Source organism: Tyto alba, unplaced genomic scaffold (assembly GCF_018691265.1).
Source record: "Tyto alba isolate M040663 unplaced genomic scaffold, T.alba_DEE_v4.0 Super-Scaffold_13, whole genome shotgun sequence".
Lineage (NCBI taxonomy): Eukaryota > Metazoa > Chordata > Aves > Strigiformes > Tytonidae > Tyto > Tyto alba.
The window spans coordinates 37,173,332-37,198,569 of NW_024881275.1; the positions used below are offsets into that span (position 1 = coordinate 37,173,332).

The 25,238-nt window shown below is 39.0% G+C and overlaps 1 protein-coding gene across 1 annotated transcript; it reads right to left on the reverse strand.

Annotated features, from left to right (window-relative positions):
* Positions 1–99: 99 nt before the first annotated feature.
* On the reverse strand, positions 100–24,015 carry HSD17B3 (hydroxysteroid 17-beta dehydrogenase 3). The gene is made up of 11 exons (XM_032985615.2): positions 23,641–24,015; positions 21,495–21,541; positions 15,366–15,441; positions 8,607–8,714; positions 7,836–7,903; positions 6,603–6,638; positions 4,438–4,472; positions 3,398–3,479; positions 1,686–1,751; positions 1,229–1,378; positions 100–541 (listed from the first exon to the last, which is right to left on the reverse strand). The coding sequence occupies exons 1-11, from the start codon at positions 23,792–23,794 to the stop codon at positions 431–433; spliced, it is 933 nt and encodes a 310-aa protein (XP_032841506.1). The 5' UTR covers positions 23,795–24,015; the 3' UTR covers positions 100–430.
* Positions 24,016–25,238: the final 1,223 nt, after the last annotated feature.

Consider the following 25,238-nt stretch of genomic DNA (forward strand, 5'->3'; position numbering starts at 1 on the left):
ACCCTGAAAGGATTCTTTTTTTCTTCTTGCAAATTTCCTTCCCTTCAGAAGAAACCAAAGACACAAAACACTCACTGAAAGCATCAAAATACACTGTGAACAGGTTTGGAAATAAAGCAAACTATTGTTTTATTCATTAACATCAAATAAGTTTAAACATTTGCGGGCTCCAAGCGTATGTTAAAATACTAACATAAGTTTCTTAAAACTATCTAAAGCCCACAGAAGTCACTAGAACAGCTCTAGAAAATTGTACGGTCTTTGGAAAGAGACAGGAATTAATTTACTTAATAGAGTTATCGGATGAAATCACTTGTCTCTTGATAGGTGATTTGGATGGATCTGTGGCTCAAACTGATTTGATTCCTTCTACATTCACACACACACAGACACAGTAAAATGAATCATGCTGGTGTTTCCCATTGCACTGTTAGGAGTTTCTCCACCTCTTCTTCAGATAATTGGTAAATACATGCAGGACTGCTTCTTGAAGTCTGTCACTGTGGAATACCCATAAAGGGATGGACTGCAGGACACGTGCCTTCAGAATCATCAAGCAGAAACAATACAAAGCCAAAGAGTTATAGAAACCTCTTGAATGAATTTAACTGAGTGTTCAGAAAGGTCATAGAAAACAGCAAATGCAAAACCTTTTACTTTATACTTTCAATATATATGTTTCTCTTAGAGGGAAATGTTAATTCCTCTCAGTTTTCAGCAAATCTGTTCTCTTCCCTGTACTTTCATTTAATGCTTATCATTAACAGCTGCCATGTATAAATATTTATTCTATTTTGTTAGCTTGGTAGCCTAAGGAAATTATGTCTACATGATAGCACAATCTGTTTTTATGTCCCCACCCTTCCCCACTAATAACTTCTGAATCTGAAGGCCAATCTCTGTGAAGGAGTAGGGATCTCAAAAATACTCCTAACTGGGTCATGAAAACAAGCAGCTAGCAGAAGCATAAAGACTAACCAGATCTCAAACTGAACTCAGCTCAAGACACAGAAGTGGAGAAAGCCACCCTGTGCTGATACCACGATGTTTTACTTGTGTGTTCCTCCCTTCATAGTTTACTGATGCCATATTAGCCTTAACAACCTATTCACTGTTTCTCATTTGATGTCCAACCTTAAGGTCTCTGAAAATAGTCAAAAGAACTTGCTAAACTTACAGTCTTGGCTCAGCCTTTGGGACCCTTTTACACACCAACAAATTCAATTACCAGTATTTCATGGGCTAAACATCCAAAAATCTCATCTCCAAAGGTGACATAATCCAGCGATTCACTAACAAACGCTTCTGCTGTCTTTGTAATAAGACCTGGGTTTTGGTACATTGTCATTGGAGTAGAAACACCGTAAGGAGCCACTACCTAAAATAAGAAATCATACTAATAGTGTAATGTCATCTAACATTTACATAAGACCATTCGCTCTGCAGAATCACACAGCATCTGACAAGTTACAACAGATATTTGCAATGGATTAAAGTGCTACGTGGAATAAGTAATGGTACTATAGTGGTATAAGGAAAAAAGCTGCATACTGGTAGGAGACAGAGCTTTGACAGGATCACCCAGCACTTCACCAAGGACAGCTACACTATACAGATTTAGGCATCTCAGATATTCTTGAAGAACTTGTTAAAATGAAGGAAAATACAGCAAGATATAGCATTACCTGTATGATAATTCCCTTTGTTTTATACTCTGCTTGTAGTGCTTTGGAGAAAGTGCTTATAAAAGCCTAGAATAAATTGAAACAAAATAACATTAGCATAGGAAATCAAGTACTTCCACGTATGCTCACAAATATGTGCAAACAGGCCCTTAATAAGAATGGCCAAGCATCATACAACCTAAGGCACAATGTAGTGGTGAAGAACATAAAAATTAACTTTTCAAGATACAGTTTCTGCTGGTGCACGAGAGCAATGCCAGGACTGACTCTTTATCTGCACCAGTAAAGATGGAGCCTGGCATTGGCCTAACCCAGACATAAAACTAATACAGACTGGACTGAAAGCTTTGTCTCATTTATGAAAATGCAGAGATATAAATACCTGAGACCCATTTATATTAGCTGTTGTTTCATATGGCTCTCAGCTCTGGCTGACACCTGCTCTCCCAGTTCAACACTTACACTGCTGTTTCTCTTGCAATAAAAAGGGGAGCAAAATACAACTCATGCTTTCAGTATATACCTGTTAGCATAGTCTACAAATACGATTTTCAAAGTCAGGTATTTGAGAATCGGGGAGGATTGTAGCTTCAACCTTTAAGGTTTATGTTTCTAAATTTTTCTCCACGCCATAAAGAGCACACATATACCAACTTCTTTGTGCAAAAGTTGAGTTTCTTTTAAGACTAATTTTAGGAGTTAGATCTTTAAGAAGTATGCAGAAACTTGACAATCTTAGATCACTCCTCTGTAATTAGAAATACAAAAGTGCTACTAAGAAGAAAAAAATGACAGTGTTTCAAAGCCATCATTTGACAACTTAAACACAAATAGTGTCATGATATTGCATGAAGCATCAGTATACCTACAATTAAAACAGTTTCCTTTCAGGCCATTACAAAAAAAAAAAAAAAAAAAAAAAGGCAATTTAAAAAGAAAGAAAAGAAACCCAATAATAACAAAAGTTGAAATAATACAACCGATGTACCATATCACTTTGAAATAATGCTAACTAAACTTTTTTTAAGGAACTAAAATTGTCTGGTTTGAATGTAGTTCAAGTTTTGAGTAATGAGAAACTCACATTAAAAAGAGAAAAAGGAAATGGAAAACTAGACTTTCTTACCAAGAATAACTAGCTTTTTCTTACCAAGCTGAACTTAGCTATGTTCAAGCAAATATTGTTAGAATTTTTCACTTGAAGCAAACCTGAGCTGAGCAAGCTCCTTCTGGAGTTTCAGTAAAAATCATTCACTCCTCATTTTTACAAGCTCTGGGGTTCTAATTCAGAGCAAAATTTCAAAGTGAAATCTATGAAGTCAGGCAACTCACCATCCACCTACCAGGAATTTTATTCTTGGTTCCATAAGCAAAGTCTAACACTTTTGTGCATCTACAGCTTTGAGTAAACTAGCTGAGCTAGCCTGGTAAAAGTCATCACTTCCTGGCACAAGGACAGATTGCTAGCAGTGGTATAACACTATTTAATCAAAGGCAAAAATGTTCTGGTGATCAGCTATACCTTCATCTGGATTCCATTTACATGGCTTCACTGATTCTTAATTCTCAGCTAATGTTAATTTACATTGCTTCAATATTTAGCTGGAGCAACACTGATTTATGTTCTGGAAATCTGGCCCTGTATTGCTGATTCAAACATTTTGGTTAACACTTGATGGGGGTTTCTTTATAAAGCAATGTGAAAGACTTACCTTAGAAGCTGAATACAATGTGTATAATGGACAAGGGAAAAGAGCCAGACCAGAGGACAGATTCAGAATAAGACCTTTCTGTCTGAAATTTAATTTAAACAGTTACATTCAGTTTACATTTGACAGTATTATAGTAAAAGCCTGCACAAGTGGAAAACAACTTTTTTCCCCCCGGAAGGCACGGCTCTCCTATTATACCATAGACTACCCTTTCAAAAGACCCAATTTTTACGGTTTACTTAGGTGCAATTAAATCTAAAATAGCTAGGAATAATGTCATAAGTGAAATTTAAATGCCTACTGCAATCAAAACCATGGGAACATTGTACCTGCTATTGTACTTCTAACAGAGCAAAAAATGCCATCACAGGAAAGATTTTATGCTTCTAAGTAATTGGTAGGCTCCTTTGCTCATTAGCCAGCACATTCTTTTTCCTCCTCCATGCATCTCTTGTTTTAGCTTCCCTATTCACAAGTCCCTGTACAAATCACTAAAACCAATTCTTCCAGCAACAACCAGAAATAAACCAAACCAAAATAATTAAACAGTAAGAGCTTATTTTGCTGCCAAAACAAAAAAAGCATGCACTGGCCCCTAAAATGCAGTAGTTAAACATGTTTTCTAGAAACCCCATCTGAAAACCTTAACTTCTGGTTTAAGGACCCTCATGTCTAAAATACACATTGTATTAAAAGGAGAAAAGGAATACTTAATTGCATAGCTGAATGATGAGTTTCCGAGCACAACTACCACTCTTAGAAGAACATGACAATAAATTCAAATCCCATTTCTTGGCCCACCACATGCCGTTTTATTTCTGCAACACCTGCATGTTTTTACTGGGCACAGATCTATATTTTATATTTTCTATCTTGTTCTACAGTTGACTGAATTTGTGGCAGTTCCTATCATTCATTCACACAGCACTAACAGCAGCAGAAGAAATCTTACTGATTGGCATACTGTAAAGTGCAGAAACTGAATAAACTGGGGGTAGCAGCTAAAAGCTATTGAAAGTTCTAGAAAAAAAGATTTTTACCTTGCCTCCATTTGTTTCAAAATTATTCTTGTCATCTGTAAGACAAGTATGTTAAGAATTACATCCATTCTCCCTCTTTCTGATTGCATTTTTCAACTGGTTCTGTTTTACTCACAATGTTTTCCATTTCCTCAAGCCCCAGCTGTATGCACACAGTTCAGACAGCTAAAATGTGGCACATTCAAAGTTTTAGAAAATATTTTAAAAATGCTAATGGCCTACAAATCATCTGAACTGTCAAAAAATTCTGAAGGTTAGTCTTCTAAGCAGTGAAAATCTTATCCTTATCCAAAGCTTTTCAACAGTATCTGAATTTCATCATTCTTCAATAGTGAATCATAACTGTAAGGAGAAAATCATAGTGTTCTAGCATTTTTCTACCTAGATCGGAAATAGCAGAAAATCATGAAAAGACGGCTTTTTTTCTGATACCAAAAAGAGCTTTAGGATCTGTTTTGATGATAATTATTTATTAATCCGTTCCTATTTTAACAGTAGACTTAATCACACTTACAATTTTTAAAGTACAATTAAACACATTTTTAGGTAAGAAACCTGCTTCTGTTTGTTGTATTTGAAAAGTATTACTGATAGTAAGCCTAAGTCCCTAGGGAATTCATAATCATACTATTGACTCCTTATAAAAACCCACATATCTGTGAATCATCTCGGGATAAGAGTGTGACTTCACTTGCAAAGGACAGTAATGAAAAGTAGTGCAAATGAACGATGCAGCTTAAATCAAGACTTGTTAATACCCTGTTTTTTTCAGTAGTGTCATTGTGCACAAGAGGAGGATAGTAGGAGCAGGGTGGGGTTCAAAGGCTTTGTTTTCAGAAAGGCTGACAATGCAGGTGGGTCACATCAGCTTGGGTAAAGTGGAAACCATGGGAAAAGGTCCTGATTTTGCAGTGCTGAAAATCCCAGTGACAGCCGTGGGAGCCAGGAGTACCGGGAGCTCAGGCATCCCACAGCAAGAAGTGGTGAGCAGGATCCTAGTCGGAATCAACAGAGGGAGCAGGGGAGAAAAACCCGAACAGATTTAAAGACGATTTGGACCTAGCCACGAGGAATGCGGCTCAGGAGCACGGCTTCTTTGTATTTTAGAAGAAGGTGAAAGTTCGTGAAAGACTGAAAAGGACATGGTTGCGTCACTGGGGGAAAGGAATCCCCAGGCCCTGGTGAAGCAGAGGAGGTTGATTCTGCAGTATGTTTGAGGTGGGAAATAATAAAGGGAGAAATCGTTTGTACCCAGACTGAGAGGGTACAAAATGGTCTCCTGTTTTTATGAGGCTCATATACACCATTCAGATACTGCAGATATTTCTGTTCTTTTGACATACAAGTAGAATAAAACCTAGGAGCAGAAAGTTCACCAAACTACTTTATGGAAGAATTTGTTTCAGTTGACTGATACTACATGATTTAGTATCTGAAGCCATTAAGAAGCAGTACAAATTTGGGATGTAGAGTTTGCTAGCCAAAGATGAACATCTGTTGATAATTTTCATGTCATGTTTAGAAAGACATTAGCCAAGGCTGAGATGAACTACAAAGCTCTTGTTCTGCTCTTGTTCATGTTAACATGCTGCTTGAAAACAGCAGAGCAATACAAATATTAATCAAAGGTGGAAAGCATGAAATACTAACTGTTCCTGTAAGGGAAGCAGACAACCAAAATCGGCACCAAGAGGTAACGACACGGAATTGGGTGTCAGCTTCTTAAGTTTCTGTTCTCCACTAATACCAAAATATTTTTGCAGAACAGAATTGTGACCAAAAAATGCAAGTATGGTACAAAAAGTCAGACTGTAGATCTTCCTCTCTTGAAGATTTTGATTCTGAAAACAAATCCCCCTGTTTACCAAAACAAACAAGGTTTTTTGCAAAATGTTTCAGCAGCAGCGCAACAATGTGTCTCAACCGAGCAACCGTACTAAAAGGTTTCCAGTCAGCTCTGACCAGAATATTTCATAGGCAGTAGAAGCAGATGGGGTTCTTAAAATAATGCTGATGCTCCTCATGAAAATTACTATCTGTCGGTAAATTAAATGCAAATACACAGGCAAGCTAGTTGGTCACTCTTGTGGGGGACTAATTTTATTTTTTTTTTTTCCCAATAAAATCCATTACATATGGAACATAGATGTGAGTGTGTCACATACCTTTGTAACAGAGATAATGTTGCAGTTGACAAGGTTCTGCAGGAAGCAAGAAAACAGTAAACTCATCAGAGGGCTTGTGGTTTGTGGATTAACAAAGCTAGCAATTCCAACAGAAAAGCCTTCTGGCAAGGCAGTTGATTTTAGAGCTGCTTGGCTTGCCTCGAGTGGACACCGGCGAGGCCTGTGGTGTGGGGTACTCAAAGGCAGGTACGTGCCGATTCATTTTATTTTAAACAAGGCGCTCAAGTCCCGCTTGCATCCCTTTGACTCCCTGCCTCCCGTTTCGCCCAGCCGCACGTGGGGGAACCCCGAAGCCCGGCGCTCGGGCAGAGGTGGCACCCGCAAATGGAGCTGGATGCCCACGGGCGGCGGATGGGAGAGGGGCCGGGCAGGGCGGCGAGGCTCTCGGCGACCGAGGCGGGCTGCAAAGGAAGCCACGCGTCACTGGCAGGCAGAGCGAGCCTCCCCGGGCCAGCGAGCAGACACAGGGGTGCCGCCGGACGGCTGCAGCGCCGAGGGAGGCAGCCTGCGAGGGGATCTCTGGCTTGTAACAGACGACAGACTGAAGGGGTCCCGAGATGGGTGCTAGCAAGAGATACACTCAGAAATTCGGGTGGTTTGTTTTGTTTGTTTTCTCATGGCTAATCCTAGAGAGGCAAATAACAGTAAGGAAATGAAAAACTTGATCACATCCTTCATCCTGACAAACTATTCTATGTGCGTAAATTAGTTCCCCCCAAAAAGTAAACTGTGTTTAAATGAGGTTTCTTTGTTTGTTTTTGTGGTTTTTTTTTCTTTTTCTTTCTTTTTTTTTTTTTTTTTTTTTCACATACTTAAGCAATGGTGTTCCAAAGAAAGTAAGTTTTGGTAATGCTAACGAGAACCCAACACTTCAGCTGTGTCTGTGCCCAGGCTGGACCCCGTTACACTACAGGTGAGGAGCGAGCCAGAGGGGCTGCTGACCCCTGCTACAGCCAGGCCGGCTGTGCTCTCCCTTCCATTGCTGGGTGCTTCCTGCAGTTTAGCTGAAATCTACTGTTCTTTTTCTCTTGCAAGCTCTTCTAAGCATTAAAGCCAAATCCAAATATGCTCCTTCAGGCCCAGTTACTTTGCCACTCAGCTGAACAGTTACATACATGCTGATTATAGCAGGGGCAGAATCTGCCCCTTGTTAAACGGAATTACAGTTCCTCACTGTTACATTGAAAGTAGAAACCCACAGAGTAATCCTACCTCATCTATGTCTGGTCCATTAAGGAAACGGCACGGAAGAGGATTATGAAGCATTCCGACATTGTTAACTAGTCAAAGGAAATATAATGATGAGAATAAAATCTAGACAAAGTGCATAGTTCAGCTAGTTTAGCAAATGGCTTCTCGAGACCCAGAAGCTTTTGAGCTGTATGTGAAGAAAAATGTTGCTTAGCATCGAGCCCTGTTCTCACTGAAGTCATCAATACTGATCAGTGCTGACTTCAGGGAACAGAAAAGCAGTCTTGTTACAGTTCAGGGTTTTGTTTGTGTTTTGTTGTTGTTCTTTCATTTGTTTCACCATTAAAAGGATGATTTTATTTTAAAAACACTTCCCAAAATCCCATGTTTTCATTCTTACTACGTCTATCGTACCAATTAGTGTTAGTCACAGGCTCATTTCAGATTGAATATAAGAACTGCATACAGTTGTAAAACAACCAATAGTGAAAATTAATTCCTTGAGGCTGAAGAGCAAAGAAGTCAACCCACATGCTGGATGCTGCTTCTAAAGTGCCAGAAGAGGTTTTACAGTAAAGAAGCCACAGTACAGAGAAACAGGAAGCCTTTGGAGAATCCTAATTCACTTTTAAAACTTGTTCATGATAAGTAATGCTCAAATGCATTAGGCAGCTGTATGCTCGGTTTTAAGTGTTGGCTAACAAGTTGTTATGACACATCATTTATACAATTCTCTGTTTAATACACTGCAGCCATAAAATACTCTTCAATTAACAGACCTTAATGACTCACCCAGAACACCAATATCCAAACCTTGCAGACTTTTTTCAATGTTCTCATATACTGTATTTTTAGTGAAATCAGCTTGTATAACCTTCACCTTTTGACCTGTGGTCTGCTCTGTAATTAAGAAAAAAAAAAAAAGTAGAAAACACCTTTGCATCTACCCAGAGAAATGGAGAGCTGTAGTTAAGTAATGAGAGAGACAATCTGATGTCTCATTTAGTAATGCCTGCTGTACGGTAAGTAATTGTTTCAACTTTCTTTAAGAAATATTACAACACCAGCAAAACACTCTCACTGTACCCAGTTGTTTTCAGGGAAATGACCTGGCAAATATAGAATGAATTTATGCCCTGAAATCAACAGAAGTTCCCTCACAAAATCTAAACACCATTTGGTCCTTCAGCCACGAAAAAAAAAAAAAAAAAAACAGAAATAAACAACACAGGACTTCTTCCCCTGGTTATCATAATATTTATAAAGGAACACTGTTAGCATACATTAGACAAGTGAATGTGGGTGCCAGATCCTCTACATAAGCACAGTTTTGCAGAATGTTTTAGAAGTATTTTCATGTGTAAGATGAACATTTTAACAAGCAGAGCTTATCTTTTTACGTAGGAGGAGGAGAAAACAGTGCTGGATGTGATGCAGTATTTTCTGTATTATTTTCAAACAATTCCTCTCCTGTTTTGACATTTGCATTCCCATAGACTGAACCTTCCGCGGGATTTTGGAGGACTAAAAGGCATTTTAAGGAGGGCATAGCTTAAATTTTACAAGGTCAATTTACACAGAAGGGAAAGGGAAATGTGTGTGATTTTTCCAGTGTCATTGCTATGCAGGAGTGGAGCCCAGCTGTACATTACCATTTTTCTCAGCAGTTGATTTATTGCTGTTCATATTTTCAGTGAAGTTTCATGAGGAAAAGAGGTATAGGCTCTTATTTACTCATTTTTAAAGGCAAGGTTCTGCTTTAAAGGGGCCCAGTAAGGTCTCTTCTAACTAGATGTTCACATTGTAAATTCTTGCTACTAAACCCGCTTTCAAGTTTTATGGGCAACCTGAAATCCAGATGAAGTTTGCTGAAAAAGTGACAGGCAAAGCTTGGAAATGTCAACAGACAATCGGATTGCAGACTTGCTGCAAGTGGCAGGAATTCAGGTGCATGTGGATGGCAGAAAGTCTGCTTTGGGTCCTGTCTGGAAAACTATCTCTGCTTCTTTGGAGCCTGATTTTGTCACACAGGTGACAGGGAGCATTGACTTGAATAGGAATCAGACTCGCTGATTTCTACCCAGAAATTTTGCCTCATCCCATGGGCATACCTTTAGAATTTAGGAAGAGGCCTTGCATCAGCTCCTGCAGGAGAGATGGCTGGCAGAAAGCTGGCTCTGGGTCTGGCAGGCCAGTTTGCAACAAAACAGAGCCTCTGTTGGAGGATGAAAGTTGTTCCCTCCCAGTTGTTCCTCCTTGCCCCTCGATACACTGCAAGTCTTGACCACCTTACACTACTCAAGTAACGAAAGCAGTCGCAGTCTGAGGAAACTGCAGATGCTCTGATTCCAGATTTGAAATGCGGGCTGCATCTTGTGTGCAATTTTAGAGGACATCTGTCTCCCTGACAGAAGAAAGGAGGAAGGGATGCCCTTTTTCTTGCCCTCTTTCCAAGTTGCGGTTGTGCGTATGAAAGGGATGAAACATCCTTTGAACCTTCAACCTATAAAAGCAACTCTAGTGGCAAATGACCCCCTCATGGTCCCAGGCTGGGGGAATGGTACAACTATAAAGAAAAGGACATTGTGAGTGTAAATGCAGTGAGTGGGAAAGAACAGAGCAACAGCTGGAGCAGACACCTACAGTGACCGTCTGATCGAAGAGCTCTATAAACAAAATGAGATGGTCTTAAAAAGTGTAGCGATGCTGTGGCCATCTTTCTTGTGGGCAATCAGAAGGGCAGCCAAAACTAGAGCAACAGAAAAATGAGGATCAAACAAACCATTTGGACTTCCTTTGCATCTCCTTGTCTGTATTGCTGCAACCAGCACTGTCAGCCAACGAACAAGTACTACAGATGGTTTTCCTCTGTCTCATTTAAGAATAAAACAATATATTAAAAAACAATAAAACTATCATGGTGATAAATGAATTATCCAGGGATAGCTCTTCAGAAAATGATAACAATTCTACAAAAGAGAGAGCCAAAAAATAATTTCCAATGTTTCTTATGTCTCTCCCTCTCTGTGACAAAGATTTATGACAATCTTTGAAGACACAAACCATTCCAACTCTTTTTAAAAGTCCTAAGCATGCCAGAAGAAAAAAGCCTAGCTTTTCAAACATCAGGACAGGTTATTGTCTTTTTTAAAAATGAAGAGAAAACTAATTTAAGGAAAATTAAAAAAACTTGAACTGAGTTGTTTAATCTGATGTGTTATAAAATGTATCATTAAGGATACATCTAACTCCTTCTGACCTCAGACCACTTGGGAATCCCACTTGTCAGATAGGATAATGTGCTGCCTTTTTAAATTTACCAAGAAGAGAATAAATCAGGATGAAGCATGAAGTTGGTTAGGACATGCAGTCTGCCAGAAACTCTCCCTTTCTACTTAGAGTTATGAAGATCTTCTGAAAACCTGAGGTAGCAAAATGAACGCCCAAGTGACACAAGAACTGATCTAAGTAGGAAGAGGAGACCCTTTTGAAGTACTACAGCAAAATTTTAATACGAAGAGAGAAGCACTCAGGCTAAGAGGGCATTCATACTCAGTGGATTTTGCAGAGAGGAGAGCACAATGACAAGTTGTTTTAACAAGTTCTGTTTTAACATACAGAGGTTAAAAAGAAAGATTTAAGACTGAGGAGAAATATAAAAAGTTCTGTTATATTATAAAGCATAAGTTCTGGCTACATTTCAAGTGTCTTATGGAGAAATGTATCTCCTCAGAAATAAATGATAATTCAGTTTCAGAAATAACAGGAAAATAGTGAAGAAACAGAAAGAATGAGGGTAAAAGCAGAGCTGCAAAAGATGGTAGAAGATATCACAAAACACAAACTCAGTGAAAAACAAAATCAAAACCAAAAACTATTAAAAAAAAAAAAAAAGCATGGGAATTGCTACTTGTTACCAGAGCACTCAGAAAATCGGTCAAGGCCCTCAAATGCTCTGTTATGTAATAGTGCATATTGGGAAAACAGTCCTGAGCAGTAACACTTTACCTTGAGAGATCAGCAAGACACAACAGGCATTTTTAAGAACCTTTGAGGATGAAGGAAAGATGTGCCAAGTGAGTTGTTTTATGCTGATCAGTGATCTCAGCTTGTTACCTGCTTAGCTCTTGGAGCAGGAAGGACGAGAGGCAGAGGGCACAGTACAGCAGATTGGAAACTGAACCTGGAGCAGGGAAAACAGCTAAACAAATTAGCACCTTCACAGGTCTTAGTGGGAGCAAGACACATTTGGTTCTTGACCATGTGGTGTGATTGTTTTATTCACTGCTTTATTCTATATTAACAGGCATAACTTTGGGAGTGAGAGGTAGATAGACTACTTCCTGCATCACCAAACCCAAATTTACTAGCGGCATGCTCAGCTAGTCCGAACTGGTACAGCTGCCTTTTCTACTGCTTTCTGAGGATCACACACCATATCTTTCCTTAAATACAGATCTGTTTCTTCCCTCCCAAAACAAAACAAAACAAAAACACATCCACAAAAAAAAAAAAAAAAAAAACAAAAAAAAAACCAAAAAAACAACCAAACCCCAAAACCCCAACAACCAAACCCCCCCAAAACCCAACCACTTTTTGTTGAGAATAATTTTTATGTCTTACAGAAGTGACTTTTTTTTTGTTTGTTTGGCATTAGCAGCCACATAGTGCAGACCCTGGTCTTATAAATAGATCCTAAGGTATAACTTTTCAATCAGGACCTAGCTCTGCCTGTACAGCATGCTTAGTAAATGGAGGCAGAAGAAATAAAAAAGAAGTGCAGTTAATAGCATTACATCATTTCTAATCTGATTTTATGGTTTGATCAATGTTTCACAAGCACAGTAGTAAATGTGTTAAATGAGCAGTATACCTGGTGTAATGGTCCTCTCTATCTGTCCTCCACAAGACTTATTTTGCTATACTTTATTTCATTCTAAAAGAGCTTTCCAGTCCAAGTGGGTGGAAATCTGGTTTTCAATTGCAGTGCTTCTTTAGAGAAATGTTTTTCTTACTGTGGATTTCTGCCTGCTCCAGCTCTGAGAGCTGTTCTCAGGCACACCAGCAGCCCACAAGAGTTGGAAAGCCAAACACTGAGATCTCTGAAATTACCCACAATTTAGATCCTTTTAATTCATATTATTCAGTATCCGAACTGAATGTGACCGTATGATCAGGCAAATAATATCATCACTTTGAAAAGGGGGGTGAGTCTTTTAATTACGGTGTCCAACTGATTGCAAAAAATACATGATGTAGCTGTTAAGCAAAAGAAAACAAGTAATGTGTCCAGTCCTGCAATAAATAGCCTACAAAAAACTTTTTCCCTCTCTCTGTCTGTGCCTTAATATCCTTGTACGTTAATTCAGGGTAATGATAGCCACTTTGAATGAGATACTGCTTGTTTAAGCAGTTGAGAAAGAAAAAGTCAGTGCGAGTTAGAAAATTTAGAAAACAGTACAATCATTCTGGTTAAGTTTCTGCTTCATTTTTGGTTTCTGTTGTTTATTTACTCACATAACATCACAGTAAGTTTAAATTTTCTTCCTTCCTAATGACTGATTGGCTTAATTACAGTAAAGCCTGAGTCTGAAAATTTGAGTCAGTGGAACATTTCCAAAGCTTTAACATAAGCCCACATCCAGAGCTCCCTGCTGATTTTAGTGGCCCCCAGGTCAGAAACTATGCTTTTCATCACTATATCTTCCTTTCTTTCCTTTTGTTTGTTCCATCTACTTGTTGTTACGTACTCATTTCCAATCTGACACAATAAATAACAGATGAGTCATTCTGGGCTTCAGCCAAAACCCACTAAGGACAATGGAAAGATCTCACTGGGATTTGCCACCCATTTCAGCAAGCTTTGGGGAAGACTCTTCGTGCCCACAAGCCAGCTGAACATAGCATGGAAACCTAATCAGTGTAGCCTGAGCTCCTGGAGTCGCACCATCCACTTCCCCACACCCTGGATTACACGGATAACACCGCTGCCGTCAGTGAAGCTTCCTCACATGTGAAAAGTCACAGGTCACTTTCGCCCAAGGCGCAGGAGTGTTTGCAGGGTAGTCTATCTCAGCAGTAACTCCAGGACATGGCAAGCCCTTCATTACATGCTACTATGCATTTTGGCACAGCATGACCTCAATTAGGAAGGTGGTCAGTGGATGGCCTTATAATAAATCATACTGCAGAGGACTTTACAGTAGGTCAGCTCTCCAGCCCTCCATCATTTTTTTTCTTTACTTAGCTATGTTAGTCTCAGGAATCTTATTGGTTTTGCTTCTGATTATAATTTACAATGCAAAGAAACTATAAAAACTCTTTAGCATTTTTTTTCTTCAGGCTTCTGTTATTGTAATTCTTTAACATTTAGCTGAAAAGAAATACAACGACACCAGAGCTGACCTAATTCCCACAGGGATTATTTTTGTGTGGCTGTTTACTTAAGGAGGGCTAGTGTAGGCCACGTCACATTGGTCACATGGATACCACTGCTTACAGAGACTATTCAGGGAATTGGTGCTTTCCTCTTCTGATACCCCTTGCCCCCCAAAGGAAAGTAAGTCTTTCCCTGGAAAATAAAAGGGGGCAGAATTAGACAGAAAATTTCAGGGTCCAGTCTTGGATTTTGGTAGTGGCAGGTTCAGAAGTTACAGACTTTTTCACCCACTTCAAGTCTGCCACATCCCTGGGAGAGCCACTGCTCTCTCTGAAGGTAAGTATCCTGGACCTGATACTCTTTTGGAGTCAGTGGCTAAGCCTGCTTAAAGGCAAGCCTTTCTGACAGAGGTGTAGTCTTGGAGCGATATATATTTAACACAAGAACCTGTGAATCAAGGAATCTGATTAATAGAAACCATGTATAGAGAAAGAGACAGTGGAAAGAATAACCTTGATTACAGCAATCCTTAAAGTTAATGGAGGATATAAACTCATTTGACTCCTAAAGAAATCCTTAATACATTTATCTTAATGTATTTAAACAAGCTATTTCCCAGGGTAAATGGCTAATTTCCTTTGAATAAAAGAAAGGGAACATTAATGCTAAAGACACACTATTTAACTGCTTTATTGAAAGCCAGATATAAATTGAAAATGTTAAAAAAACAACCAAACAAACCAAAACCAAACCAGGTACCTTGATTTCATTTTTACTCCTCCTTTGCTATGTTCCAAGAACTAGCCTAAAGGTAACCTCATTTTTCCAAGCATAAACTCTTTCACAGACTCTAGTATTACATCTCTTTTGCCTGTATTTACAGATTTTAAGGGCAGATGAAGCCAGTAAAGAACCTACATTCGCTTTTTTAATCAAGCCTATTGTGCTGTTTGAATGACAGCATATATTTTGGACGTGATCTATGACTAGAAGGGTTCAAGCACCACAGTAATATCAAAAATTATTTGTAGCATTGGAGCAACACCTGGGGCTATATCTGTAGCAATATCTGGGGCCCTACTGTACTAGATACTGTACCAAGGGAAGAGACCTCCAGATCCCTGTAGAGCCAGCCTTCTAAATAGGAAGATAAGTTCAAGATGAACACTTACCAACTTCAGAGGCTACTCTCTGCAGTTTATCAAGAGTTCTGCTTATCATAACTATATTTAATCCACGTCTTGCCAGCTACAAGAGAGGAATATAACAGTTGTTAGGAAACAGTAAGTTGACATGAATCTTTCATTTTTTTCCAGTTTTGCAATAAAAGCAATCATGGGTTTTATTTAAATGTTTTCATTCACCTGTCACTTGCCAAATGGGTAAACAATAGATATTAAAACCAGGCCAAACAAAAATCAGTCTTCTAACAGCCTTCCAAAACGTCTCCTTCACTGCATAATCTTGGACCCTTACAAGAAAAATATACTGGACAAGAATCATACCCCAATAATATGAGCAAAAATAAATAATCTGAGCCAATTTCAAACTAATTAAAGTCTGCAGGGAGTGAAAGAAACATGGTAGTTCTCAGAAACATGTTTTTATTTCTACTTGGATTCGAGGGGCCAAATATGTTGATGACTTTCTAGTCATTTTACAACATCACCTTTCAATCTCAGCTTTTTTTATTCTGACTTTATTTATATTTTTTGAATAGAAATGGTCTGATGTATAAATTTAAATTGTTATTTTCATTAGGTGCAAACTAAAAAAAAAAAAAAAAAAGAAAAAAGAAACCAAGGAAAAAAGGTGAAGTCCATGTGTAAAACCTCAAAATACAGTCACACAAATGTACACCTACAAAGATGCTGGCAATAGTTGAAGTTTATAGCTGCAAACACTATTTAACACAGCAGTCCATTTATAGTCAGTTTGATATCACTATATGCAGAACAAATAGAGAACAGTTTTCTCCTGTTTTCCTGAGGACCTCCCATTCCCATCAGTTCATCAGTAAAGCCTGGAAGATAAACATGGCCCCAGCTTTTAAAACTAGGTTATTAACAAGTGGAAGCTGAACAGAGTTCTGAGCATAAAGAACAGAATGAAAAAGCTGAAATTAGAAAAGTGCCTGTCAGAGCAAGGAGAAAGAGAGCTAAACTAGTCAGCACAAAAGATAAAGCCAATATCATCTGAAAGTACCAGGTTTGCTTAGAAGAAACTAACTGGTGAAAGCCACACACTGAAGACTCATTCATTTCCTCAGCTGACTTCCTGCAACCCTTTCTCCTTAAACCTGTTTGAGGGAAACTGCTTGTCCTGTTGGGCTCTTCTGAAACAATGTGGAGAATGCTAAGGAATAAGGACCTTTGTTCAGAAACCCGCTACATGGAGAGTACAAGGGGCAGACTGTCTGTTAAATGCATCAGCCACAACCATTTGCATTTTCAGCACAAAACCCATGCTCACAATTTCGTGCTTTTGGAGACCCTCTAACACAATTGACCGGTGCTCCAAAGAGACCTGCACAGGCTTAGATGCTCAGAAGTTTTGAAAGCTTGTTTTAAGGGCTCCATTTGAAGTTCTCGGGAAGAGAACTCTAATTGCCTACATACTGGCAGGTTTCCCTTTGTCCACAATGAGCTCGACTCAAGCTGTTTCCAATCGGAGACGTGTTCATGTTTCCATGGTCACTTGCTCCTGCCTGCCATTTGGGGGTGTTTGGATGGGGATTTTTTAAATTTTTGCCACTTCAGACCCAAGACCAAATATCAGCCATGTCATACACAAAATAAAAACAAAGTTCTGCTTCACTGGCCTTCTCAATATCATCTCAGCTATGTCTCTATTTCATTTGGTAGAAAAATCCCCCCTGAAACCTAAGTAAAAAATTATTCCTGTTGCTAAGATTGCGTCCCATTTCAGCTAAAAGTGCATGTTTGTGGTAACCTCATAAAATTGTTAACTGTCAGGTATGAGGACTCTCCCCTGATGCTGTATACAAGACTAATCAGAAGTATAAGACTATAGCAGTCATTTCTCGAGGCAAAAGAGGCTACACGCCTGACTACTCTTTTTTGCTTCCTCACCCACACAGAAAATGTGCATCCTTTTCAGAAACAGGTTTTGTAGGACAGTGTAACTACCATGAAATTCAAAAGCACCCTCAAGCAAACAAAAGGAACTGCGCCTAGAAGATAATTTCCAGGCCATCCACAGGAAAGGTTAAATCAGGGTTAACACTACCACATTTCAAATAAAGGTAAGTTTTAGTGCAGATATCCTTTGCACAAAGCATTTTCCGAACATACGAAGGCTTTGACGTTAGAGGATGGTATTTCCCCCCACAGTTAAGACTAAGCACTGGCTCCCAGCAGTGAGCAACGTGAACCTGCTTGGGTTAGGAAATCCTGACTCCTTGTGGCAAAGGACTAAAATGCTCCTGAACCTCAGTGCCAAAACATAAGATCATTATTACCAACTCCAGCCACAACGAATTGTGACAGCTTAGAAAAGAGTCTAATAATGAAGAAAGATAAAGCAGGATCTGCACTTTGGAATCCCACAAACTCATTATTAAAAAGTTTAAACCTACATTAAATTAGTATAAAGTCACTCTGCATTTTCTAGCACGTTTTTGCAGCTCAGTTCGAGGTGAATTTTTAAACAATAAAGCTTCATAAGGCAAGATACAGGTTTTAGATCCAAACTATGCCTGTAACTACTACGGTTATCCTGACAGATTGGTTATACTCTACATGGATCATTAGATGTAATAATTTAAAATCTCTAATAATGCTTTATGGAATCTGTAGCTGTCTACCATAAAATTGTACTCATTACAAAAGAGATTCTACTCTCTTCTCTAGGACTATGCAGATATAGCCTCAGTGCTTTACCCCCTTTCTTTCCTTGCATGGGCTTCAGACCTGTACGGTTCAAACCTTTCAACCCTTTTCAGTCCAGCAGACTGAGACTGAGACAACAGGGCAGAAGGATTCCGCAGCCTTTCTGCTAGGTCTGTACCTGTGCAACACAAGTAGAATAGCAGTATTTTCAGGAATAAATCCAGTGGATTATTTATTTATTAAATCCAATAAATAGAGACCAAGTGGAGAAATTAGAACACGTTTGCAACTGGAGCAGGAAAACTCAGATCATCTTTAGTTTGTATTATACTGCTGGTAATACTATGCACAACTTCAAGAAATGACACAAAGGTTTAAGATTTGAGAAAATGTTGCATTAACATATGAATGCAGTGCCAGTCTCAAAATGGTCTGCTAAAACACTGATTAAACACAAGTACCGGCCTGAATTATAAGAGAGTTATGAACTATTAACAATAACAAAAATGATGACCATGGGAGCAACCAACATCCTGCTTGTGCCCTGACATCAGATGAGAAGTGTGCAGAGGTTCAACCGTAAATCTCAGAGTACGGCATGGCCTCCCCAGTATGTCTGAGGTGCTAAGACAATAATAGATGCTAACACATATCTGTAGTTATTACATCAGAAAAACAGAACAAGACTGCAGCAGCACCTGAAATACTAACAGTTGAGTAGAGATGTGACAGCCCAGCAGCACACTCCCAGCTGACTTGGTTTTGCTCCTTGTTGTAAGGCTGGTGAGTAAAAACCACATCAGCCCAAGAACTAATGGACCAAATCTAACAGAAACCTGGCTTTTGAATAAGTATAGCAAACTAGGTCCAAAATCCCAGCACTCTGACACCACAGCAGTCAGTTAAAAGTTTGGGGTATTTATGCTCAAGAAAGCCAGTCCTTCAAAATCACCCTGATGTGCTAGAAACACAGACAGAGCCTTCACTGAAGCCTGGACTTTCATGCTGAAGAGGATAAGCTCTTCCTCTTCATGTTCTGTGTGTGCTAGCCTCTCAATACAAGCCCAGGAAACTAAAGGGACAGTAATTTGCTCTGAAAAGTCTGTGTCCTGGCATCAACAAAATAGTGTTCTGAGACCTCAGCTGCTGGGCCCTTCACACAGCCCCAGACAGCTGTTGAGCTTAACAGACTTTGTGGAGACCTGTATCTAGCTACAAACCTTGGAAACAAGGGTACTGAACCAGTAAATAGTGTAATCTTTGCCTACACCTGTCTTCTGGATTTTACCCGATGAACTACCTACTGGGATCTCCACATAAAACACCAAACAGAGAAAGCCACATCACACCAGCCTTCCAGAACACAAGAACTGCCCTCCTTAACCTCCTGTACCATATACTATCAAGAAGTGTGCAGCCCTTAACATGAGTTGTGAATCATTATCAGCCCAAGCCTGAGCTCAAGATGTCAGAAAAAAATTAATCGCTTGGTGTCAGAGCTCAGACTCTAGAAGAACAGACACTGTGGCCATCAAGCATGGCTTGCCTTCATATCAGCCATAACACCAGAGGAACCTACACCCAATGAACATCAGAGAATTTTCTATCCTGACATCAGACCAACAAGACAGCAGTGCTGAGCCAGAAACTCCAAAGGCACGCAGATATTAGAACAGCAGGGTCAGATTTATTTATCCACAAGCCACACACAAGTGTGTGCTTTGACCTGAGCCAGCAAGATGACGTGCCAAGCTATGAGCTCATGTGGTGTGGGCTTGGGATCTGCCCCACAGAGCAGTAGCTGAGCACAGCTTCAATCAAAGGGACCACCTGGGGAGGAAGGTACATCTCAGCATGGATGAAGATGGCTCTCAGTCATCCCACAAAAGCCAAACATAATCAGCAAATGTTCCTCAAAATTTAGCCAGTTCCAGCCAAGTTATTAGGATTTATTTTTTTTTTTTAAATCACAGTAGTTATTTTTTCTCATGGTATAAAGCAGCCATTCGCATTCTATAGATGGCCTGTTAAATGGGATTTTCTCTTGCATAACCCATATAGCACAAAGCAAGTAGAACAATGACAAAGGCTCTGATCTAGGTGTTTCACAAGTTCCTGCAGCCTTCAGATGGATAAAGTATCACCAAGTGCTCACACAAAAAGTTAGTTCAGCGAGCTGCATGTACAGGTGACTACTCCCAGGAGCACAGTGTTAAATAAACATTTAAGCATTTCTTACGATTCCTCTCCCTGTCTCCATCCCATCCCATTCCCCTTGACCTATGTATTCAACAGACCCTTCCCCTTTGCTCATCGCTACAGCAACTCAGTGAGTAGACAGAAGGCAATGTTCTCCCTTCGCTCCCACAGGAGAGTTTATGATCTTTATCACAACTATGCCAAATGTTAAACTGTAATACCTGGTATTTGACTTTGTGCTTCCTATGTTCAATGCACTTTCAAAAGTAGTTATTTTATTGCTATTCCCAATAATGAAAATCAGGAGGTAGATGCTTAGTGCACACACTTTAAAAGACTAGCTTAAAAATCCTGTAAATTAATTCAAAAGCCAACTAATTTTCCTTTCTCGTGAGACACATTCTGTAATTTATGAGCAGAAGGCATCACATCTAAACTCCTGCATATTACAGGCTGATAATTTGCATGTAGTCACCTCAGCTCTGAAGACAAATTACCTCTCATTGCTGCTTAACTTCTAGAAAGGGAGCCAGTTCTGAATGAAGACACCAAAGAGAATCTACTGTTCAGTCCCTATCACTAACACCAAGGCTGGTACAAGACAGTACAAGGCCACGCTGCCTTCAGTGTTGATTAGCATGGGTAAATATAAATGGACTGCTGCAGTGACCGCACAGCAGCAGCTACAGGGACAGCACAGAGCTCCTCTCTCCTCCTGCAGCCTCCTAGAGCTACTCATTCTTAATTAAACCATTAGGTTTCCTTACATTTTCTGTAACTTTTTGTTTATATTAATTTATGCAGATTTCTCCTTTATTTGTTGTTTCAGATATATCTTTCAAAATGTATTTATAAGTGTAAAGGCTAGAAAATTACACTTTGTATGTTAATGCTGGACCACCCCACTGAAAAATCAGAAAGCAGATTAGCTGTAAAACTAGGGGGGAAAAGGGCAATTTAGGAGACTTCTTAGCCTGGACAGACCATGTGAAATTCTTTGGTTTATGCACTTTATTTCCTTGGCCTGACAAGACCACTGAGGCATGAATGACTTCTGAAATGCAGCACCAGTTTTCTTTCAGAACTTGATTAATGCTATTCTGCACATACAGGGGAGAAGGATTAACACCATGTTTGTCATAGTAGCTTTGAATCCTAAAATAGTTTTACTAACTTGCAGAAACTGATGAAGGGGTAGCCACTGTCATTTTATTAAAATAAACTTAAGGGTAAGTAATCTATCTATCTTACCTCAAAGGAGTATGCTTTTCCAAGCCCATCTCCTGCTCCTGTGACCACTGAAGAAAGTAAAAAGAAGAATATGGATTACATTTGAAGCTCTGCTTTAGCTTGTTCTTTCTTGAATTCTTTAATCTTCATCATCTGTGTTTCTTGAAGATTGCAACACAAATACTCCTACTAAAGCACAGAATCAATCTTTTAAAAAATTATTTCCTTGTCATCTTTTCATCCTTTTGTTGCTTCATTTAGCACTTTTTGTCTTCAAAGCAAATCCCTCCCCACAGTAACCTATCTGATGCAGTAGGTAGTTAAAATTTTCATTGGGGTCAACAACAAGCAACAAGTCAATTGCCTAAACACTAATTGCTTCAGTAACAAGTCAATTGCTCAAGAGGTGATAGAATTTTCTTCAACATACATATTTTCACAAGTTCTGCTTTGCAAGTTTTTCACTTAGATGCTGATGGTGAAATGGTGGGAGATAAGGACTAACTGGTGACCAAAGGTAGCACTCTCAAACAAGAAATCTGTCTGTAAGGAAACATCACAGCAAACTTACCACCATCTATAAAATGGTCTTCCTTCAGAGCTGACCTACTCAGTACACCTTTGGATTTAGTGCTACTGAGGAAGTAAACAAGCTTTAGCATTTCTAAAGCACCCTGAACTTTAAACATTACACAAATAAATACCACAGAGGAACTATAGAAAGAAAATCCTTAACACATAATAAATAAAGTAGGAAAGCACCAAAGCAATTCCAAGATAAACCACTGGTAAGTTATCAGAGCAAAATGGAAAATTAAGTCAATATAGAAAAAATGTGTATTAAGGACTTCTACATTGCAAGAGACACTGGGGAAGCAAGATGATTTTAGATGGTTAGGTTTGTTGCTGACAGAAGAGTAATTAATCTCATTTCACACAGAAAGAGACCCCTGAGAGAAGCAGCAGTGGATCTTTAGCTTTCTAGCAGACCTGCAGATGGAAAGCAAGAGTCTGTTGGGAAACAAACTTCCACCTCCAACTTTAATTTTCATGATTCTCAGGATCTCATGTGCCACAATACAGCAAATCACCCAAACCCTACAAATTTTACTGGGCCTAGAAGACTTGATGTTTATAAAAAGGACAGAACATAAAAGGTCCACTAAAGGAAACAAATCTCCCAGTCTTCAGTGGAAACAGGGATTTTACACAGAAAGTTCCATACACTGCTCCACACCTCACGCACAGAACAGAGGTTCTTGACTCTCTTAAATCAAAACGAGACCTATGTATTGCTTCAGAGGCAGCTGGTATTCAGGCAGGTGTTCTGCACAGGAGTGGATTTAATTTCTTATTAATCCACTGTGAGATGTGCTTATTAAATTTGTATCCAATCCAGTCACATCAAATCTCTAATGTGAAGGAAAGGAAAGAAGCACAAGAATACTCTTTGGGTCACTTCCTAACAAGGTGCCACCATCGGTGACATATGTAGCCCAGGAACTCAGAAACTGTTGTACCTCTTCATTCTTGCTTCATACTGATAATCTAATAAGATTAAGAAAAACATCAATGTTCAGTAGGAAGATGTTGTTTATTAAACAATTCTGGTTTTTTATGAGAACGCATAATATCTTTTTAAAAGTACTGCCAAATTGCAACCTTTGAAGTTTTTAGGCTAGAGCAGATTTGGCTTGTTAACGATACTATTAAGGATAGGTCACCAATATAGAAAAAACACACTGGAGAAACATCACTGGAAGCAAAGAAAGGTTGTTTTGGAAAGTGGAGACCATGCTAGACATAAACTACTTGCTTCACGTATCAGGAAACAGAGGATACAGGCAATGCTATTAAAACTAAAGCATTTGCAGTAGAGAAAAAAAGAGAAACAGGAATGGGGAGAGAATTCACATCTACACACCAAGTGCGTGAGCTGTTACCAGTTTGACTACTTTTCTATCCTCCTCAAGTATACAAAACCTTCAGGCTCATAAACTCAAAGTTACTAGAGAAAACAAAAAGAAATTAAGCAAACCACACCTAGTGGAAACTGCATTTTGTTCTGAAGAGACAGGGTAAGCAAATGTAAGGAAAACCACTCCTGATTAGTAATGTAACAATCCACCACTCAGTTACAAAAAGAAGGTGAAGAAGTTTCCTTTACCTGCCCATTCTCCCAGTGACCGAAAGAAAGTCTGAGGCAAAGCACTCCAGATATGCGGGAAAATATATCTCATAAATCTGATGCATTTTACCAGAGTGTAGAAACAGATCAGACCCCCAACAAGAGTGAACAGCTGATGCTGGAACACTTCCATGGCGAGCAAAGGCAGCGAGCTAGTATGAATCAGTCAGCCTCACCCCGGGAAATGCCTCTTTCCGGCACACTGCTAGTCTCTGAGGACCGGCAGAGAAGTGAGAAGTCTAATCAAATCACGTGATTTTCTTTTCCCAAGGAATGTCCAGGGTTTAGACTAGATTAACTGCTCTACATTACACCCAGATTTGAAAACTACTGAAAAAATCCAAACTAAACTGATTTCTGGTGCTTGCTTTAGAGGAAACGTTTCACTCATTTCCTGGAAACTATCCAAGGACAAAAAGAAGAAAAAAAATAATTTATTGTCACCGTTCAGGATTCACAGAGATTAAAGATGGGTCTAAACCAAAACCCTGGAAAAGAATATGCTAAACCCTGGGGATAACACACGGCAGTACGACTTACAGCAAAGAGCTAAACCCTAGCCCAAACATGTCCAGGGCAAGCTCCCACTGAAACCTGAAAAACAGATTTATCTACCAATTTGAAGACAAAATAATAAAAGGTTACTAAAGTCACCTAATTATTTCTGTACAGATAAAGCAGTATTAAATAAATTTTCACAGAACTTTCTGAAAAGAGGTTAATATCAGTATGCCCATTTTACAAATGCTGCAATTATGGCATGAACAAGTACAGTAATCTATTAATGACTGAATAGGACTTTCAGCTTTTCTGAACAAAGTATATTTAACCCAGTATTAAAAATTAAGGATATAGGCAATGCTATTAAAACTAAAGCATTTGCAGTAGAGAAAAAAACATCAGAAGTACCAATGGGGAAAGAATTCACATCTACACACCAGGTGTGTGAGCCGTTACCAGTTTGACTATTTTTCTATCCTCCTCAAGTACACAAAACCTTCAGGCTCATAAACTCAAAGTTACTAGAGAAAACAAAAAGAAATTAAGCAAACCACACCTAGTGGAAACTGTGTATCAAAACCTTAAGGATAAAAAATACTTACAAGAACAGTATTTCACTGCAAAATAGGAGAAATTAATGAAATTCAGACTCCACGTGATTAAAAATTTTCCACAGTTAACATGTGGAATTTCTCAAGGAAGGTACAGGAGCAACCTTTACTCTCATCTCTAGTGGCAATTCAAAACATTATCCATTTTTCAAAGGTCAGTTTAAACTGCAGAAGAGAAACACTGATGCCTACATGAGCACTTACAATAAGGTAAAATAAAATTTGTCTATATATTTTTCCACATTTAACAAAAAAGTCACCTCTAAACCTCTGACACCCAGAGATCTCCAACTAAAGAGCAGCAATATGTCAATGTCACTGACACACTGATGTTACTGACACCTTCAGCCAGAAAACAATATTCAGATGTGCAAGAGTAAAGATATGTCCATATCACAAGAATTATAACACTAAATTGCCAGTAACAAGAAGATATAAGTCATTACCGTCTTAGCGTAACAACAA

Excerpts from the sequence above, each read along its gene's own strand:
- HSD17B3 (XM_032985615.2), bottom strand. The coding sequence starts at position 23,794 with ATGGAAGTGTTCCAGCATCAGCTGTTCACTCTTGTTGGGGGTCTGATC. Across the intron at positions 21,542-23,640 it reads GTCACTGGGAGAATGGGCAG|TGGTCACAGGAGCAGGAGAT; the intron begins GTAAAGGAAACT and ends TACTTTCTTCAG. Across the intron at positions 542-1,228 it reads GTTTAGCCCATGAAATACTG|GCACGTGTCCTGCAGTCCAT; the intron begins GTAATTGAATTT and ends ATGATTCTGAAG.